General features: G+C 44.9%; 3 protein-coding genes across 4 annotated transcripts in view; 2 read left to right on the top strand and 1 right to left on the bottom strand.

The window, feature by feature from the left end:
• Nucleotides 1–375: 375 nt before the first annotated feature.
• Nucleotides 376–6,999, bottom strand: LOC310800329 (uncharacterized protein). 2 transcript variants are annotated; one of them, XM_083662922.1, is made up of 8 exons: nt 6,797–6,999; nt 5,597–5,721; nt 5,389–5,455; nt 4,685–4,841; nt 2,594–2,739; nt 1,917–1,932; nt 1,780–1,874; nt 376–568 (listed from the first exon to the last, which is right to left on the bottom strand). In XM_083662922.1, the coding sequence occupies exons 1-8, from the start codon at nt 6,947–6,949 to the stop codon at nt 389–391; spliced, it is 939 nt and encodes a 312-aa protein (XP_083519048.1). In that variant the 5' UTR covers nt 6,950–6,999; the 3' UTR covers nt 376–388. The 2 variants fall into 2 exon arrangements, with proteins under 2 accessions (XP_083519048.1, XP_083519047.1); XM_083662921.1 differs by lacking the exon at nt 1,917–1,932 and having other exon boundaries at nt 1,780–1,890.
• Nucleotides 7,000–7,720: 721 nt separating this feature from the next.
• Nucleotides 7,721–16,333, top strand: LOC310800443 (patatin-like phospholipase domain-containing protein 2; the record flags this gene model as incomplete). The annotated part of the gene is made up of 9 exons (XM_083663038.1): nt 7,721–7,907; nt 9,789–10,021; nt 11,470–11,535; nt 13,445–13,654; nt 14,246–14,306; nt 14,551–14,751; nt 15,545–15,671; nt 15,772–15,882; nt 16,024–16,333. 9 exons carry the CDS (start codon nt 7,721–7,723, stop codon nt 16,331–16,333), a joined length of 1,506 nt encoding a protein of 501 aa, XP_083519164.1.
• Nucleotides 16,334–17,411: 1,078 nt separating this feature from the next.
• The window catches only part of LOC310800441 (patatin-like phospholipase domain-containing protein 2), a gene marked incomplete at both ends in the record, with an annotated part of 6,089 nt that continues 5,690 nt past the window's right edge, over nt 17,412–17,810 (top strand). The window contains one exon of the mRNA XM_083663036.1: nt 17,412–17,616. Within this exon, the coding sequence (XP_083519162.1) occupies nt 17,412–17,616 (205 nt within the window). The remainder of the gene's footprint in view (nt 17,617–17,810) is intronic.

The raw sequence follows: 17,810 nt of genomic DNA, 5'->3' as shown, positions 1-17,810 counted from the left end.
CGAAGTAATATATTCGTGTACACAGCAGTGTTACAGACAGAATATATCTTCAAAAGGGGTACACGGGCAAACAAAACGCTAGCGTTTTGTTTGCCCGTGTACCCCTTTTGAAGATATATTCTGTCTGTAACACTGCTGTGTACACGAATATATTACTTCGGGATTAAATACTACTTTTGTAAAATTCAAGGAGCTCCCTTCTCAATTTTGTCTAAAAGATAAACATCTCCGATCTGAATCATCTATGTTTTAGAGATACTGCATGATGGACTTCAGGTGATGATTTGACAGGCCTATGGTGTTTTTAGACTTGAACTAAATTAACTATAGCAAACTGACCTACACCAGCAGTTTGAATGTATATGGATGGGGCTCTATGGATGTAAATTCACTTGCGCCTGTACGAGTGGTTGAAGCGCTCGATGAGGTAGGCGCCCGCTTTGACCGGAGGGTATTTGTTGGAGCCATCGCAGCAGGTCACCAGAGCTTCGTCATCCGGCTGCACGAAGAAAGCCAGTGACTGACGAGTACTGCAGTCGCCAGCAGGGGGCAGCAAAACCCTGTGGACCTGGAGGAGAGGGGAAAACTGCAATAAGAGGCTTTCACGTTATCTCTTCTTAATGATATATTATGCCTATCATATTTCTATAGGCTCTTATAATATGACTATTGTACTCAAAGTTTATTTTTTGTATCTCCTATTCCTATAGGGATTTGCAGTACAGAAATGTGTCTGTGGTACTCAAATGTGATATAGTATTTTTGTTTTATCTTCCATGGTATAATTTTCCTAGAATATGGCATGTATACAGTTCTTACAGATTTGCTGTGATTATTATACTGTATCCTTCTAAAATGTTGTATAGGATTATACTATAGTTAGTCAAAAAGCACAATCTACACAAATCATTGAGAATGCAAATAAATGAATTTGTCATCTAGGTTTAACACTGGGGTTAAGATGAGGGCTACGTTATAATTAATGTTTTGACCTGCAGGTAGGTCAGTAAGTGACGACATCACAAGTGGTTCCTTTGCATAATAAGATGGCGGACTCCTGTTTTGTAGGTTACCTAATTGAACAATGTAAAGCGCTCAAACAACAGCATCTGATGAAAGATTGAAGCGGACGCATGGAAACACTGATGCACTGAGGGATAATAGCAATATTAAATACAGTACATGCAAATGTAGAAATCAGAAATTACATTATTACAGCACCTGGGCGAAAAACCTTGAAAGCAGAAAAGAAGAGCTGTGAAGCCTTGAACAGTTCTTTGTTGAGTGTAATCCTTGGAGATAGCTTTGTGCTTTTTGTAAAATGTCTCTTGTAGCTTGTAATATGTCTGTAACACTGTTCAATTCAAATTATAAAGGTTTAAAAAAATACATTGTGGGGCGTCTGGGTAGTGTAGACGTAAACACACCCTCCTACCACCGCGGAGACCCGGGTTCGATTCCCGGCAGCGGTACCTCCGGCTTGGCCAGACGTTCCTACAGACACAATTGGCCGTGTCTGTTGTTGGTGGGAAGCCGGTGGGGTATGAGTCCTGGTCGTTGCACTAGTGCCTCCTCTGGTCAGTCTGGGTGCATGTTCAGGGGGAGGGGAACTGGGGGAATAGCATGATCCTCCCATACGCCATGTCCCGCCGGTGAAACCCCTCGCTGTCAGGTGAAAAAAAGGGCTGGAGACTGCACATGTAATGGAGGAGGCATTTTTTGAATCTACTTAAACTCTGTCGTGTGGTTGCGACACAAATATGCATCTCCCTCACTGACCGCAGAGATGAGCTGGTCGCTGGTCCAGCGCTGCAGCAGGTCAGCGATGTTGATCAGGACTGTTCCGGGTATGCTGGGAACGGAGATGTAGTCACCTGTGCTGCTGAGGACCTGGAGGAGAACAGAGATGTAGTCACCTGTGCGGCTGAGGACCTGGAGGAGAACAGGTGTCAGAGGCCTGTTACAGCCCTGAACATTGATTCAACTAGTAACAAAATGTCAAAACGGCCAAGCATTCACTCTGGGAAACGTTGATTTTAAAGTCACACTGAAATTAAATGAGTTGTCCCCCCAAAAATTATAAATGTATTTTTATATCAAAGTCTCATTACTTTTACTTCATGGAAAACTGAAATTTGTTAGCGGTGAGGTCACTGTGTACTGTATCATTAGGTGACATAAAAATTCCAACCAAGGAGTAAGTGACATTTTGGGGCGAAAGTGAGTTATATACGTATATCAAATGAAAGCTCTTACTACTGATAAAAGAGCACGCAATTTATAAACCAATCCAGAGTTATTAATCAAAAAGCAAAAGACCTAACACTGAACAATTTGCGTCGGCGTAAGTGCACTTAAAAAGATACAGTAGAAAAACATTTATTTCAATTCATGTCAAAATATTGTTGATTAAGTATATTGTCATCCACATGTTGTCATATGAAAGACTGAATTAAATAAACAAAGTCAGGACAATGTATGGTCATTTTTTGGTTTTGTCTCTCCTATAAAAGTCAAATGTCACTTACGTCCCTCTGGTTGTCCCCCCGTCCTTCTGTACCTTTGCCTGTGCGTTGTGTCCCTGTGGTGTTACCTGCAGGCCTCCCTCCTGGCTCTGAAACACCAGCGTGATGCTGCCGTAGTCTGAATGCTCTCCGCACCGCAGCTGGCCCACCTTCACCTTCTCACTGTCTACTGGGGGGTAGTAGAGGGAGCGCAGCGTGGTGCCGTTCTCATCCGCTGCAGGAGGACACAACACAACACACTGTCCCATGTTACTGCTGCCATTCATATTCCTCAATCAGTACAATCTCAATCTCAATCAGAGGTCCACTGTCAATCAGACAGTGGTCCTCAATGTGGGGTCCAGGGACCAGCAGGGGTCCTTCAGGGGCTTTTAGGGGGTCCCCAGCACATAAATGAAGTGTTAAGCTTAATTCATTTACAAGAAGTGATCACAATTAAAGAATGTAGAAGAATAAGTGTTTCACTGTTATCTCTCTACCTACAATACAGACCGTTATGGGATTCTGGACATAATCATATCTAGTGATACAAATATTCTCAGATTTGAGTCAGAGAAACAAAAGCTCATCAAATGGGGGTCCGTGGCCCGAATGTGGACTAAATGAGGGATTGATATAAGTTAAGTTAAGTTATCCTTTATTTATCCCCATGGGGAAATTCATCTGCTGCATTTGACCCATCCTCTACTAGGAACCTTCCTAGAACTAGGAGCAGTGGGCAGCTGCAGTGCAGCGCCCGGGGACCAACTCCAGTTCTTTTGCCAGTGCCTTGGTCAGGGGCCCTGACAGGAGTCTTAAAGGCCTAAACATGGTCGTCCGTCAGAGCCTCGCCCCGCCCTCCCCGTAGGACGGCGGGTGGAGCGCCGTCCTACGGGGAGGGGGCGCCGTCGGCTGACGGGGGCTGCTCGAAAATGTGACTCAGCGCCGACGATACGTGCGTGACGTCAGCTGCAGGAGAGTTGTGACTGGCCGTTGCCTTGGCTCATCGTCGTAAAGTCGCCTTTCAAAGCATGACGTTAGATTATAACAAACTAGTTGTGTGGCTTAGCCTTCCCAAATGTTGAGGGTCGTTTTTTAGAATTTAATACATAGAATTGGGAACGTTACATTCAATTTCATTCAGACTGCCTGGCACACAATCTCCGCCATTTTCACACGGAGCTTCCACAGGAGGAGGGAGGGAGGGCGTAGTGGCGTCCGAGCATGTAGGGGTCGCTGGCGCCGCCAGACGGCGAGACGGCTCCAATTCGAGGCGGACGGACGACCATGTTTAGGCCTTAACCCTAACATACTGTACATGTCTTTCTTTGATGATGGTGGGAGGAAACCAGAGCACCCGGAGAAAACCCACACGAACACGGGGAGAACATGCAAACTCCACACAGAAAGGACCTGGGACGGACCGGGATTCGAACCCGGGACCTTCTTGCTGTGAGGCAACAGTGCTAACCACTGAGCCACCGTGCCGTCACAACATGAAAAACTTTGAGAATCACTGGCCTAAAGGACTGGCCTACATTTACTACAATTGTTTGGAAGGGATTCAGTCCCTTGCTCAAAGGCACTTCCGCATGGCGAATACTTGCTGCCACGGGGGCTTGAACCCAGGCAGTCTGGTTGAAAGACAGTCTCTCTAATACTGGGCTTCCCTCTTAATGGTTATTATTATACTGTTGTTCAACAGCAGCAGTGAGTGGTACGTACTCCCTATGAAGCGGTGTGCAGTGAGTGGTACGTACTCCCTATGAAGCGGTGTGCAGTGAGTGGTACATACTCCCTATGAAGCGGTGTGCAGTGAGTGGTACGTACTCCCTATGAAGCGGTGTGCAGTGAGTGGTACGTACTCCCTATGAAGCGGTGTGCAGTGAGTGGTACGTACTCCCTATGAAGCGGTGTGCAGTGAGTGGTACGTACTCCCTATGAAGCGGTGTGCAGTGAGTGGTACGTACTCCCTATGAAGCGGTGTGCAGTGAGTGGTACGTACTCCCTATGAAGCGGTGTGCAGTGAGTGGTACGTACTCCCTATGAAGCGGTGTGCAGTGAGTGGTACGTACTCCCTATGAAGCGGTGTGCAGTGAGTGGTACGTACTCCCTATGAAGCGGTGTGCAGTGAGTGGTACGTACTCCCTATGAAGCGGTGTGCAGTGAGTGGTACGTACTCCCTATGAAGCGGTGTGCGCCGAGGAACACCTGAGGGTCCAGAGCCAGACTGTGGGCTATCACCCTCAGCACCCGCAGAGACAGCTCCTTACAGCGCAGGAAGAAAGACTTCTGGACCTCCTGGAAACCTGCCACAGCACCAGACGACGGCCATTTCTACAAGAGAAGAGAAGAGGAGAGGAGAGAGGAGACAAGAGGAGAGGAGAGAGGAGACAAGAGGAGAGGAGACAAGAGGAGAGGAGAGAGGAGACAAGAGGAGAGGAGACAAGAGGAGAGGAGACAAGACAAGAGAAGAGAAGAGGAGAGGAGACAAGAGAAGAGGAGACAAGAGGAGAGGAGACAAGAGGAGAGGAGAGAGGAGAGGAGACAAGAGGAGAGGAGAAGAGGAGAGGAGACAAGAGGAGAGGAGAGAAGAGAAGAGGAGAAGAGGAGACAAGAGGAGAAGAGGAGAGGAGAGAAGAGAAGAGGAGACAAGAGGAGAGGAGACAAGAGGAGAAGACAAGACAAGACAAGACTTATCAGATAAATACCTTTCTGTCTGCAACAGAAAGAATTTTTGCACTTTGACACCCTGATATGAAACTGATCATCTACAGACTACAGCCACCATAAAGGTGGTTTAGCTCAGGACAACTCCCTGCTATGTAATTAGACTAAATGAATGAAAAGTATGACAGCAAACTGTGGCTTGGTGCGTCATTACTATGTCAGTGCGGAGAGAAGCTGTGTTGAACGCCTCCTTTAAGTCTCCCGGCTGATGTGGATTCAACCTGCAAATATAGTTATTCAAAAATCAATATAAATGTGAAATATGCCTATGTGTGCAGTACATTGTGCAGGTAAGAACTGGGTGCTGTGTCAGGTTTCTGACACCCAGCCTACCTCTCAGTCTCAGAGGACACCCAGCCTACCTCTCAGTCTCAGAGGACACCCAGCCATGGTTTGGATTGTTGGCAAAGCTCTTTCTGCTGAAGGGCAGCTTCAGCTCATCAGGCTGCAAGAAGAACTTCTTGGAAATGTCCATAACACGGTCTATCTATGAAAACAGATGAAATGTCCATAAGACAGTCTATCTATGAAAACAGATGAAATGTCCATAAGACAGTCTATCTATGAAAACAGATTAAATGTTCATAACACGGTCTATCTATATGAAAACAGATTAAATGTTCATAACACGATCTATCTATCAAAACAGATGAGAAATAAAAAGGCACAAATCAAATCAAATCAAATCATATCATATCAAATCAAATCTAGCTATATTCAGCTCTAGAAAAACATCAAGACAACCCTGTATTTTTCTGTGTCAGTGGGTTCCAAACCACTATTTCCATCCCAGCCATTCTATTGGTTAAATTCCACCAGCAGCACTCCTGATTCAGATCAATGAGGTATTAATGAGGTATTAATAGAACATGCCAAAATGCATCAAAGTTGTGATAAAGAATCTGCTTTACTTACTGCAAATATTACTTGTTGACTTGTTGCTCCTAAGCAAAGATATGATGATTTATTCATGTACAATATAAGCTTGTTTACGTTGCATTATTCAATAGATTGTGCGTCAACTTGTGTACAGGCCACCGAATAGTTGCAAAATGCTTTTATTGTATGTTCTAAATTAGAATATTTTTTCTTTGACATTACAATGAACATGGTCAAGTTCATAAAAGAATATGTTGATTTGATTTGGGTTTTTTTGGGATCTCTTTTAGCCCATTGGCTAATCTTCCCAGAGTCCACCTTGAAAACATTACAGCATACAAATAACACATCATTCTTGACACAAACACACACGCACGCACACACACACACACACACACACACACACACACACACACACACACACACACACACACACACACACACACACACACACACACACACACACACACAGAGACACACACACACACACACACACACACACACACACACACACACACACACACACACACACACACACACACACGTCCTATTACGCCTATACATTGGCACTGTATGTAATGTAATGTAGGCTACCTACAGTACATACAGTGCACATACTCATAAGTTCATAAAAGGGTAGATTTGAACTCTTTTGTATGTGGTCTCTGATGTAGGCTACTCACCTCCTCGTGACTTATCCCGGAGTTTTTCAGATAGACAAACCCAACGTCTGTAAAGGCTATTCTCAACTCTTTGCCCAAGTGCTGCAGCTGCTCGGCCAAAACCTCCTCCTCATTCAGGCTGTATGCGCTGAAGTCCACCAGTGGTATCTTCATTTTAACGGATATAACTATGTGCCAAAACACAGAACGTAGCCTACTGTAACGTGTACAACACACCCAGGATTGTGAGTGTGAGTGAGGGACTCTGCTCCTCTAGTCTGGGCACCTTTCACCCCGCTTTTTGTCATGGGGCGTAAACCACGGAACCAGAATGAACACCGGAAGGCAGTGCGCCAAAAAACGTCTTTGTTGCCGTTAGCTTGACGTCTCGCCTCGATTAGCTAATTGTCTGATGCAAAGCTTCTGTATTGGCTTAAAAGATGTGATATTGTGAATCCGCAATGTTTCTAAAATAACTTCTTCAAAAACTTTGTTCGGTACGTCCATCTTTTGTTTTGTTGTTTGCCGTTCTGATACTTGTGTCAAATTGTCAAGTTAACGTAAAAGTTGACGAGCTAGAAACGCTGCCTTTCCTGTCTAGGGCGGGCTCTAGGCCGGAACCAGGTAGGGTGAACGGAAGCAAGGCTCTTTCTCGCCGAGAAGAGCCTGGTGACGCGAGGTTACTGCTCCTCCTGTCATGTGACTTGTACAGCCAATAGGAAAAGAGCTCTTGATTAACTAAAATTGCATAGGCTAATGGCTTGTTGTCATCGCTTCACCTTTGGATGCCAGTTCAGGTGATATGATAGTGCCAACTTGCAATCGGTTGATTCGTGGAAAAGGTGGCATGCCATCCATAACTTTCAATATAAATGTCCACAAGTTAATTAGGGTAGGCTACTCGCACACAGCTGGGCCTCTGTTTGTTAAGTTGCACCCGAGAAGATGTTTGACTTGGAGAAGGAATGGAGTATCTCTTTTGCAGGCTGCGGGTTTATGGGCATTTATTATATAGGTGCCAGTGCTTGTATCCTGGAACGTTTCCCTCGCCTCATTCAAGACGCCTCCAAAATCTATGGAGCTTCTGCAGGTGCTTTGATGGCTGCGGTTCTTGCTATTGGGTTCCCAATAGGTGAGTGTTGGCCTCGACACAAACTCAATGCAAAAATCTGTCAATTTAATGCAAACACAGGCCACATACCTGGCAGTGGCTTTTTTTTAATGATTATGATCTCCTCTCTTTATAATCCGACATAGATTACACCAGTAAAGCAGTTTCATTTGATAATATATCAACTTTTAGAATTGATATCTATATCTTAAAATGAGTCTGATTAGTAGGCTATCAACTTATCTAACAATATTTAACTACTTTTTCCAGTTGGGAAAAATAAGAAAAAAGTTTCCAAATTGCATATTCAGACATGTTTTTTTTTTAAGATTGTTATGAAATGAATGGTATGTTTGAGGATGCACAGGAGGCGTAGCCTACATACTGTAGGCTTCTTGATATACTGAGGTACAACAGTTTCAGGATGCTGGTACTTTGCTGCACCAAGGTTCTGAATGTGAATGTATTGAAGGGAGTGCAGCTTGTATCCACATCCACTTGATCCATCTACAATATTTCATGGAAACATATTTAATTCTGACATTTTGATCCGTCATTTTAGTTCCAAGTACCATTTCTGACCTCGGCGTTCAACGGTGCAGTGAAAAACAGAGGCTCTATTTTGTGTATTCAAACACTTGCATAATTTGATTGAACTGTTTTTGAACAGATTTGAATGCCAAATGAGATCCAAGTTACCTTTTAAAAAAATGGCACCTACTCTTGGCTATGGCTGATTCTCTCCTATCTGGCACTGCAGGCGATTGGTTAAAATCACTCAGATGCTGTCTCACTTCAAAACTTTGTTAATCCACCACCACAACCATACTTATTTGGTACATCACAATTGGCTTGGGTATACCGTATCAATGGTTCATCACTGTGACTGGTGTTATTCCCCCACTCTTCCAACTATATACTCACTTTCCACTGGACGACCTGCACACCAAGTGCCAATTGCTTGTATTTACACTTAGGCCTATTAAGGAAGGAAGTCGTATGTTAACGCCAACTGAATAGCTGTGTAGCATCGAAACATTTACAGAAAGCAAATGTTGGATCTATCCCAACAGATCATCTTATCTTATCTTATCTTATCTTATCTTATCTTATCTTATCTTATCAAAACAGTGCATAGTTAATGAGGGGGAGAGACAGAGCACATAGAGAAGTCCCACAGAGGCTGGTTTGTTTTTGTTTGTTTTTGCAATAGAATAACATTGTTTTAATGACCCATGAGACATGTTTTATAGTTAAAAATAGCATGATATGGGACCTTTAAACTTCAGTTAATTCGAGAATGTAGGAATGACTGTCCAAAGCTGTGGCTCTACTGTGTCCTGAGAGGTCCTTGATATGAAAATTATATGAACATATGATATGAGAATCAGTGTTCTACACAATGTTCAACCTTCGGTCTGACAGATGAAGATTAGATTAATCCGCAATCTGCACTGTGATAAGGTCAAAGTCGAGAGAGAGAGAGAGAGAGAGAGAGAGAGAGAGAGAGAGAGAGAGAGAGAGAGAGAGAGAGAGAGAGAGAGAGAGAGAGAGAGAGAGAGAGAGAGAGAGAGAGAGAGAGAGGGGGGGGGGGGCCTATTTCACATCATAGTAGGTTAGTAGTAGTTAAGACAAGCATAATAAGGATTTTAGTTTACAGTGATAGAGATATTCAGTGATGAACTTTGCACGTCACAATTTCTAATGGATATACTCCATGTTGTAAAATAACTTCAGCTGTGTGTGTGTGTGTGTGTGTGTGTGTGTGTGTGTGTGTGTGTGTGTGTGTGTGTGTGTGTGTCTGTGTGTGTGTGTGTGTGTGTGTGTGTGTGTGTGTGTGTGTGTGTGTGTGTCATTGCCACCATGCAGTTAGCTAGCTAATCAGTGTGTCACCCTGCACAGAAAAAACCTGCGCTGACTTGATGTATATGGCTAAAGAGGCCAGAAAGCATAAGCTGGGACCGCTGCACCCGGCCTTCAACCTGATGCAGATAGTGCGGGACATCCTTGAGGGGGACCTTCCAGAAGATGCCCACGTGCGAGCCTCTGGGAAGCTGTGCGTGTCCCTCACCAGAGTGGCCAACGGGAAGAACGCGTTGGCGTCGGAGTTCGACAGCAGAGAGGAACTCATCCAGGTACGACTCACATTCAGCAGAAGCTTCAGTTTGTCGATCAGCAGCACTACGAGCAGCAGGAGTCAGGGCTGGATGGGTCCTGTGATGTGAAAGAGAGTCTAAGAGCTGACTAGAGAGAGAGTTCTTATTTTATTTGAGGAAGTGGGGGAGGAAGAAGTGGGAGAGGAGAAATGATTCAACATGGAGGCGATTATGCAAGGTATTTCTTGAGAAAGACAAGTTTTCCATGGAATATGAGGAGTCACTCTGATGTTCTGACTGGAGCAGGATGGAGTTGTGTTTATTTTTATTAAGCAGTGCAGCAGCTTTTATAACTGACTTTGTGTGTCCTTTGTCCATCTGTTACGGCACGCACCGTCTATAGAAGAAGCAGCCGCTTCTTTAAAGTGGTGGCCAGTGGTGATGATAATGTCATACAAAGTCCATCATAGAAGCGGCTTCACTGTTCTCATGATGTCATATTAGTTAACAACATCAACTGAGCATGCAAACACCCCCAACTGATGATGTCATGCCCCACAATCAGAGTGATGTGACTGATGATGTCATGTCCCACAATCGTCGAGTGGTGGCCACTGGTGACTGATGTCATACCCACTGATGATGTCCCACAGATGATATCATAGACATTGACATTCTCAGTGATGTCATAGACATTGTGACATCATCAGTGATGTCAGGCGTGGACTGCATAATCGGGCACGTCGGGCAAATGCCCGGATGGCCTGGCCTGGCCTGCAATTTTTTTTTTTTTTTTTTTTTTTTTTGTGCCCGCAGTCAGGCCACTCACTGAACAGCAGGCCAGGCACCGCCTACTGGTTTACTAGTGGTTTTATTACTTTATTAGTTAGTCTGAAGTAATAATTACACTTCAGGGTTAAAGTGGGTGCATCTCATTGTAAAATTGGACTCGGCCCAAATTGGGCTTCAAACGGCCCAAATCTGGCTTCAAACGACCCAAATTGGGCTTCAAATGGCCCAAATTGGGCTTCAAAAGGCCCAAATATGGCTTCAAGTTCAAACGACCCAAATCGGGCTTCAAACGGCCCAAATCGGGCGCGTCGGCCCGTATCGGCCTGGCCTGCTTGGTATCTAATGCCCGGCCTGAATTATGATCCCAGTCCGCCCCTGAGTGATGTCATATACTATGTCATCAGTGATGTCACTTAACCAATTGTGATGTCATCAGTGATTTATGACACTCATGTCTGCACCGCTTACTTCTCACCTTGGTCTGTTATGCACCATCACACCTGATATAACTATTCTTTGTGCTATTAAACTAGGGTGAGCACCTACATTGAAAACTTGTTTCGGTGTTGGAGGAAAGGATGACAACCCGTCCAGATAATAGTCTTACTCCTTTGTGGTTTGTGTTTGTTTCCACAGGCTGGGAGTCTTTCTCTAACAATATGTCAAAATATCTGTCTAACATCTGTGTCTCCCAGGCCCTCATATGCAGCTGCTTCATCCCTTTCTATTGTGGTATCATCCCACCGACATACCGTGGAGTGGTGAGTGGACCAGCGATAATTATGCTAATATACAACTTTTCACCTTGTGTGCAGGAAGTGTATTAGTAGCCCTGCCCTATGACTATGACTATGACTCCACTGCACTGTGGCCGCGCACAGGTTCTCATTCCCACTGCCCAGTGCGTCCAAATACACTTGACTTTCACATCATATTTGGATGTGCACGTTCCTCCAGCACAGACACTGGCTCTTCCTGGTTTCCGGGCCAGGAGAGAAGAGGAGAGCACCAGCTCTCTTCCTGGTTATTTGTAACTGCCTCCCTTGCTCCTGCCTCTGAGGAGCCACCGCTGCTGATAGACTCTAATGGTAGACTTTAATTGTTTGAATAAATTCAATTAATCAATCAAGTGCACTTGATTGATTGAATTTATTTGAATAATTATAAAATACAATACACCAACAAGCACACAGTATAAAATAATTCATCAGGATATCACAATAAAGTCGTTAAAGTTATTTCCATGGCATTAACCTCTCAATTTGATTCATTCATTGCACTTCTTTAACCTAAAGCCTCCCCTTCATCCACAACTTGCCTACATGACAACTTGATTTTAATACGTAAAAAATAAATAAGGAATCATAGTTTTTATCTGGATTCACCAAGTCAGTCCATTTTGTCAAAAGAGTGGATGTGCCAAATGCTCTTTCAGAGTCAGAATCAGCTTTATTGGCCAAGTATGTAGACATACAGGGAATTTGACTCGGTTATACGTTGCTCTCAATGTATTTACAAAATAAAAAACTAAAGGTGTGCATACAAGCTAAAACGAACAAGCAAGGACAGTGGTGATCATATATAAAGCAAGTTAGCTGCTATTTACATTATATACAATGAGTGTGGTGTAGAGCTAAATATGTATAAGAAGGATTAAAATCAAATAAGAATTGTATATATGTACAGTCTAGTAACCACACTGGATTGTAAACAAGGCTATAAGTCAAATATTGCACCATTGTTTATCGATCTATATAAGTAAAGCTAGTATGGGACAGAAATTGCACAGTATTTGAATAAAGACAGCCGCCCACTGCTTTGGCAATAATGCGGTTGTTTCTTACGTTCCCTGAATACATTCCAGACTCCACCCTCTGATCCACACCACCTCCCCTCTCTTCCCACTCAGCGCTATCAAACTCCACCCTCTGATCCACACCACCTCCTTCCTCTCTTCCCACTCAGCGCTATCAAACTCCACCCTCTGATCCACACCACCTCCCCTCTCTTCCCACTCAGCGCTATCAAACTCCACCCTCTGATCCACACCACCTCCTTCCTCTCTTCCCACTCAGCGCTATCAAACTCCACCCTCTGATCCACACCACCTCCCCTCTCTTCCCACTCAGCGCTATCAAACTCCACCCTCTGATCCACACCACCTCCCCTCTCTTCCCACTCAGTGCTATCAAACTCCACCCTCTGATCCACACCACCTCCCCTCTCTTCCCACTCAGCGCTATCAAACTCCACCCTCTGATCCACACCACCTCCCCTCTCTTCCCACTCAGCGCTATCAAACTCCACCCTCTGATCCACACCACCTCCCCTCTCTTCCCACTCAGCGCTATCAAACTCCACCCTCTGATCCACACCACCTCCCCTCTCTTCCCACTCAGCGCTATCAAACTCCACCCTCTGATCCACACCACCTCCTTCCTCTCTTCCCACTCAGCGCTATCAAACTCCACCCTCTGATCCACACCACCTCCCCTCTCTTCCCACTCAGCGCTATCAAACTCCACCCTCTGATCCACACCACCTCCCCTCTCTTCCCACTCAGCGCTATCAAACTCCACCCTCTGATCCACACCACCTCCCCTCTCTTAGCACTCAGCGCTATCAAACTCCACCCTCTGATCCACACCTCCTTCCTCTCTTCCCACTCAGCGCTATGTGGACGGTGCCATCAGTGACAACCTGCCACGCTGTCACCTGAGGAACACCATCACGATCTCCGCCTTCGCGGGCGAGAGCGACATCTGCCCCCGGGGGAGCACGCTCAGTTTCCACGAGATCCGCTTCAACAACGTCAGCATCCAGGTCAACGCGGAGAACATGTACAGGGTGGCCGCCACCTTCTTCCCCCCCGAGCCCGAGGTCAGTCACAGCAGATCGTTGCTTGATGTTTTTCACAATCACAATCACTTTCTATGCCACGGTAAGTAATCAGATTACATACGAGGAATTTGACAGTGTAAGTATGCATCAATAATCAGAAGACAAAAAATATAGAAACATAAAATCACAAAAATAGTACATGCATGTATGGAGTAGTCCAGTATATTATAATATAACATAGGTTAGGCTAGGTTAGTTATGTCGTAAATTAGGACATCCGGGTAGTGTAGCCGTAGATTCCCTGCCTACCAACACGAGGGTCGCACCCCGTGTTACCTCCGGCTTGGTCGGGCGTCCATACAGGCACGATTGGCTGTGTCTGCGGGTGGGAAGCCGGATTAGGGGTATGTGTCCTGGTCGCTGCACTAGCGCCTCCTCTGTTCGGGGTGGAAGGGAACAGGTGGGAATAGTGTGATCCTCCCACATGCTACAGATAATACTGTACATACAGCCTGCCTCACTGCTACAGATAATACTGTACATACAGCCTGCCTCACTGCTACAGATAATACTGTACATACAGCCTGCCTCACTGCTACACCAGAGATGGGACCTTTTTGTATTCTACAGATAATGGCTGAAATCTGCCAAAATGGCTACAAGGATGCTCTCCGCTTCTTGCAAGACAACGGTAAGCTCATATCCAGGATACTGAAGTGTTCTTAACTTTTCATCATAACGATTGAATATTCATGTAGACACAGGGTGGGCAACAACAGGCTTTTTTGGGGGGTTAGGGTTTTTGTCTTATGGATGAATTACTGATCGCTTAGAGAGCAACCTGCAAAAAATGACAACCTTCCACAGTGGCGGATAGAGCAGAGAAACGTAGCGGTCTCTGTCCTCAACTGTCTTACTTCAAATGCCCATCACAGACCTAATCAAAAGTGAGTCTCCCCTGGGCAGTTTGGAGTTGGATGCCTCCAAACCTGCTTGTTGTGAGCCGGTGAACGTGTCGTCCGAAGCTGAAAAGTCTGATGAGAACGCACGGTCCTCCTCACCGAACCCTCCTCAGGAAGAGCACTGGTGGCTGGACCAGCAGCTCATACAGGACCTCCCAGTCAACATCCAAAGGGGTAAGAGCAATGACTCAAGGACAGGCTGGCCTAGTGTGAAACTGTGACGTAACCTGAAGGTCACAGGTTTGATTCCTTTTACAGTTAAAGAAAAACAGATACAGATTTTGATTAAACTTGGAAGGATGCTGAATCTTTGCCTAGCGGTCCAACTTAAAAAAAATAAATGAACAAATAAATAAATAAATGGCCTAATGGAGCAGTATAATTAAATGTTGAAAGTAACTAACTGCTACAACATTAACTGCTACATTATAGGTCCCATTTTGCCCAAACTTGGAGTGATAATGCTAGCCTAGGTAAACCCAGCCCCCACGTGACCTGCTCTCTCAGTTCCCAGTCACTAGTGACTGAGAACAGGTCTGAGAGCAGGTCACGTGGGGGATGGGTTTACCCAGGCTATGATAATGCATCTTGCCACTGTGTTCTGGCTTTTTTTTTTATACACTGATTGGCCTGATGGGGGCACTCATGTAAAAATGTAGAACTTGCTGCAGTACACCCATTAGTCAGATTTTAATGAATCTCTGGAAGAAGATGCATCTTATTACTGATTGGCATTTTGACTTTGTTTTCCCAGTGACAATTGCAGAATAATTAATCACAAACAGTTGACCTTGAAAGGTCATTTTTGAATAGGGAAGGTTATAAACTTTGAATTCTGGTATCAAACCTGGGAACTTCTTACTGTGAGGAAACTGTGAAAACCACTGAGCCGCTGTGATATTGCAAAAAGTCCATCGCATTAGAACTTTGTAAAAACTCAATAGTTGTTTTCTGATCTGTGTGTCAGTGTTGTGCGAGGCCTGCAGAGAGAGATATGCCACTGGTCGTATGGTCTCGCGGGTCACTAAAGTGGCCAGGTACCTGCGGATGCCCTACACGCTCCCTATGGAGACGGCATGCTCTCTTGCCCAGAGGTAAGAGGCTGAGAGCGAATCGGAGCATATCTACTCAAACTGTTAGGCACAAATAGTCAAATGATGTCCTGTGAGTTATTAATATGACATTGTCTTCTAGACTGGTGGACTGGATGCCGGATGTGTCCAGAGACATGAGCTGGCTGTACGGCATGGCTGGAGGCATCTACAAACAAGCATGGAAGAACAAGGCGGAGAACGGTGATAGCAGGTCTGTATGGAGTGTAATAATCATCCTCCGGTCCTCCAGTGTCAGTTCTTATCCTGATCGTCATGCTATTGAGTGAGTTGCCTTTTACACATCCCTCCGTCTCCAACCTTCTCGTTTGGTCTCCACTCTTTGCTTTCCCAGTGAGCCGCCACTGCGCAGATGCACCAGCCTGCCGTCTGACCTGGACCTGTGGGCCCAGAGCGCTCACCCTTCCATCCCAGAAGTCACTTCCAGTGACAGCTATGCCTTCTCCTGGAACACCGGCGACGCCTACCCGGACTACCTGCCCCCGACTCCGCCCCCTACGCCCACCTCGCCCCCCAGCTCTGGGTTTGGTGAAGCCGCCGCCGCCGCACCGCCTCCTCCTGCCAGCGCAGGGTGGGGTTTCGGGCTGGGCAGGGCCGTGGGGTGGATACGAAACATGGGGTCCGACCAACCCTCCAACCCGTAAAACGCTCAGACGACCCAACCTCCTTGTCCAAGTAAACATATTCACAGTGGCGTTGAAAGAGAGGGGGGAATTTCTCAATGACTGAAAATTGAAACGTTGATTTATTTCTATGCTCACTAGAGTGGCAAAGGAACTGGCGACATATATTACTGATTATAGAGATCTATAAATCAGTTATATGACTATCAAATGCAATTCTGGTGATGAGTCAAAAAAATGGTTTTATCTTTTCTCTTGAACAAAATGTAATTGTATAAAATGTTGAAAAAAATAAAGTTTAATTGTGACGAGTGAGCTTGACTGACCTGTGCATGTCACTTTCCACATAACTCTTCAAAGAAAATTAAATTACGAAGTGAATATTGTTTAAATACTTGGGAATAAAAATAAACATGCATATAATTTACATAAATGATCAACCAAAGTATACACCAATTTTACAATATTACATTTCTATGTTCATATTATTGAATTAGGTCATATTTAATTGACCTCTGATCACATTTTGGTCCTCCATAATCACCATCCAAAATGCAAAATACAACGGGAACAGAATTAACGAAACAGGATGTCTAATTAAGGAAGTCAGTGGAAAATATTGTAGTGGCTGCATTTTTAAGGACGCTTCTCATATTTCAGTAGTAGTACTGTGGGACATAATGATGTGAAGTCGAATCAAGGGGGAAAAAAGTGTTGTAGGCTGTATATACATTACATGTGCTGATCTGCCAAGCGGAGCTAAACATGTTCAAGATACTAAAGTGGAAAAATCAGTTTGAATGACTTTGTTGACTTTACTGAAAAGCAGTGTATCAGGTGTCAAGTACAGTTCCAGCAATGCATCTTCTATTTTGAACCAAGTGACGTTTGACCCTAGTAAAGTTGTGCAACACCAGACTGGACCCAACTGAAGCACTGCCCACTTCACCTTTGAGTGTCGAGGAGATGAGACGACTCTCATGTTACTGGAATATTAAAAGGGAATCCAAATATGGAAATGGATTGTTTCAAAGATGATGTATCAGAGATGCAGTTTTGAGTGGCAGATGGCTGTTGATCAGTGGAGTGATCAGAGAAGATGTTTGAGTGGGAGGAGGAGGAGGAGGAGTGGAACTTGTCTTTTGCAGGTTGTGGCTTCAGGAGTGTTTACTATCTGGGAGCTTTGAGCTGCTTGCTGGAGCGAGTCCCACGCCTGGTTCAAGGTGCCGCTAAAGTCTGTGGAGCTTCATCTGGCTGCCTGGTGGCTGCAGGGCTGGCTGTTGGCATTCCCATAGGCGAGTCTGGTAACACACACACACACACACACACACACACACACACACACGTACAACTTTGTTTGCCCAACTTTTTAAGCTGCCAAGAATCTTAACGAGGTAATCAAACTGATGTAAGTTAAGTTGTACATAAGGATGTGGTGTTTTAAGGGGGGGAAACAAACTTAAAACATATTAATGTTTTCCTGAAAATTGTTTGTCTC

The sequence above is a fragment of the Poromitra crassiceps genome, assembly GCF_964638095.1.
Source record: "Poromitra crassiceps genome assembly, chromosome: 30".
Taxonomy (NCBI): Eukaryota; Metazoa; Chordata; class Actinopteri; order Beryciformes; family Melamphaidae; genus Poromitra; species Poromitra crassiceps.
Note: the sequence above shows the minus strand (reverse complement) of the source record. Positions and strands in the feature narration are given on the sequence as shown.

What these genes read in the sequence shown, in the direction of transcription:
- LOC310800329 (XM_083662922.1), bottom strand. Translation starts at nt 6,949, where the DNA reads ATGAAGATACCACTGGTGGACTTCAGCGCATACAGCCTGAATGAGGAG. An exon ending in CTTCTCTCCGCACTGACATA is followed by an intron (nt 4,842 to 5,388) that starts GTAATGACGCAC and finishes CTTCTCTTGTAG; the next exon opens with AAATGGCCGTCGTCTGGTGC. An exon ending in CGCACACCGCTTCATAGGGA is followed by an intron (nt 2,740 to 4,684) that starts GTACGTACCACT and finishes GTCCTCCTGCAG; the next exon opens with CGGATGAGAACGGCACCACG.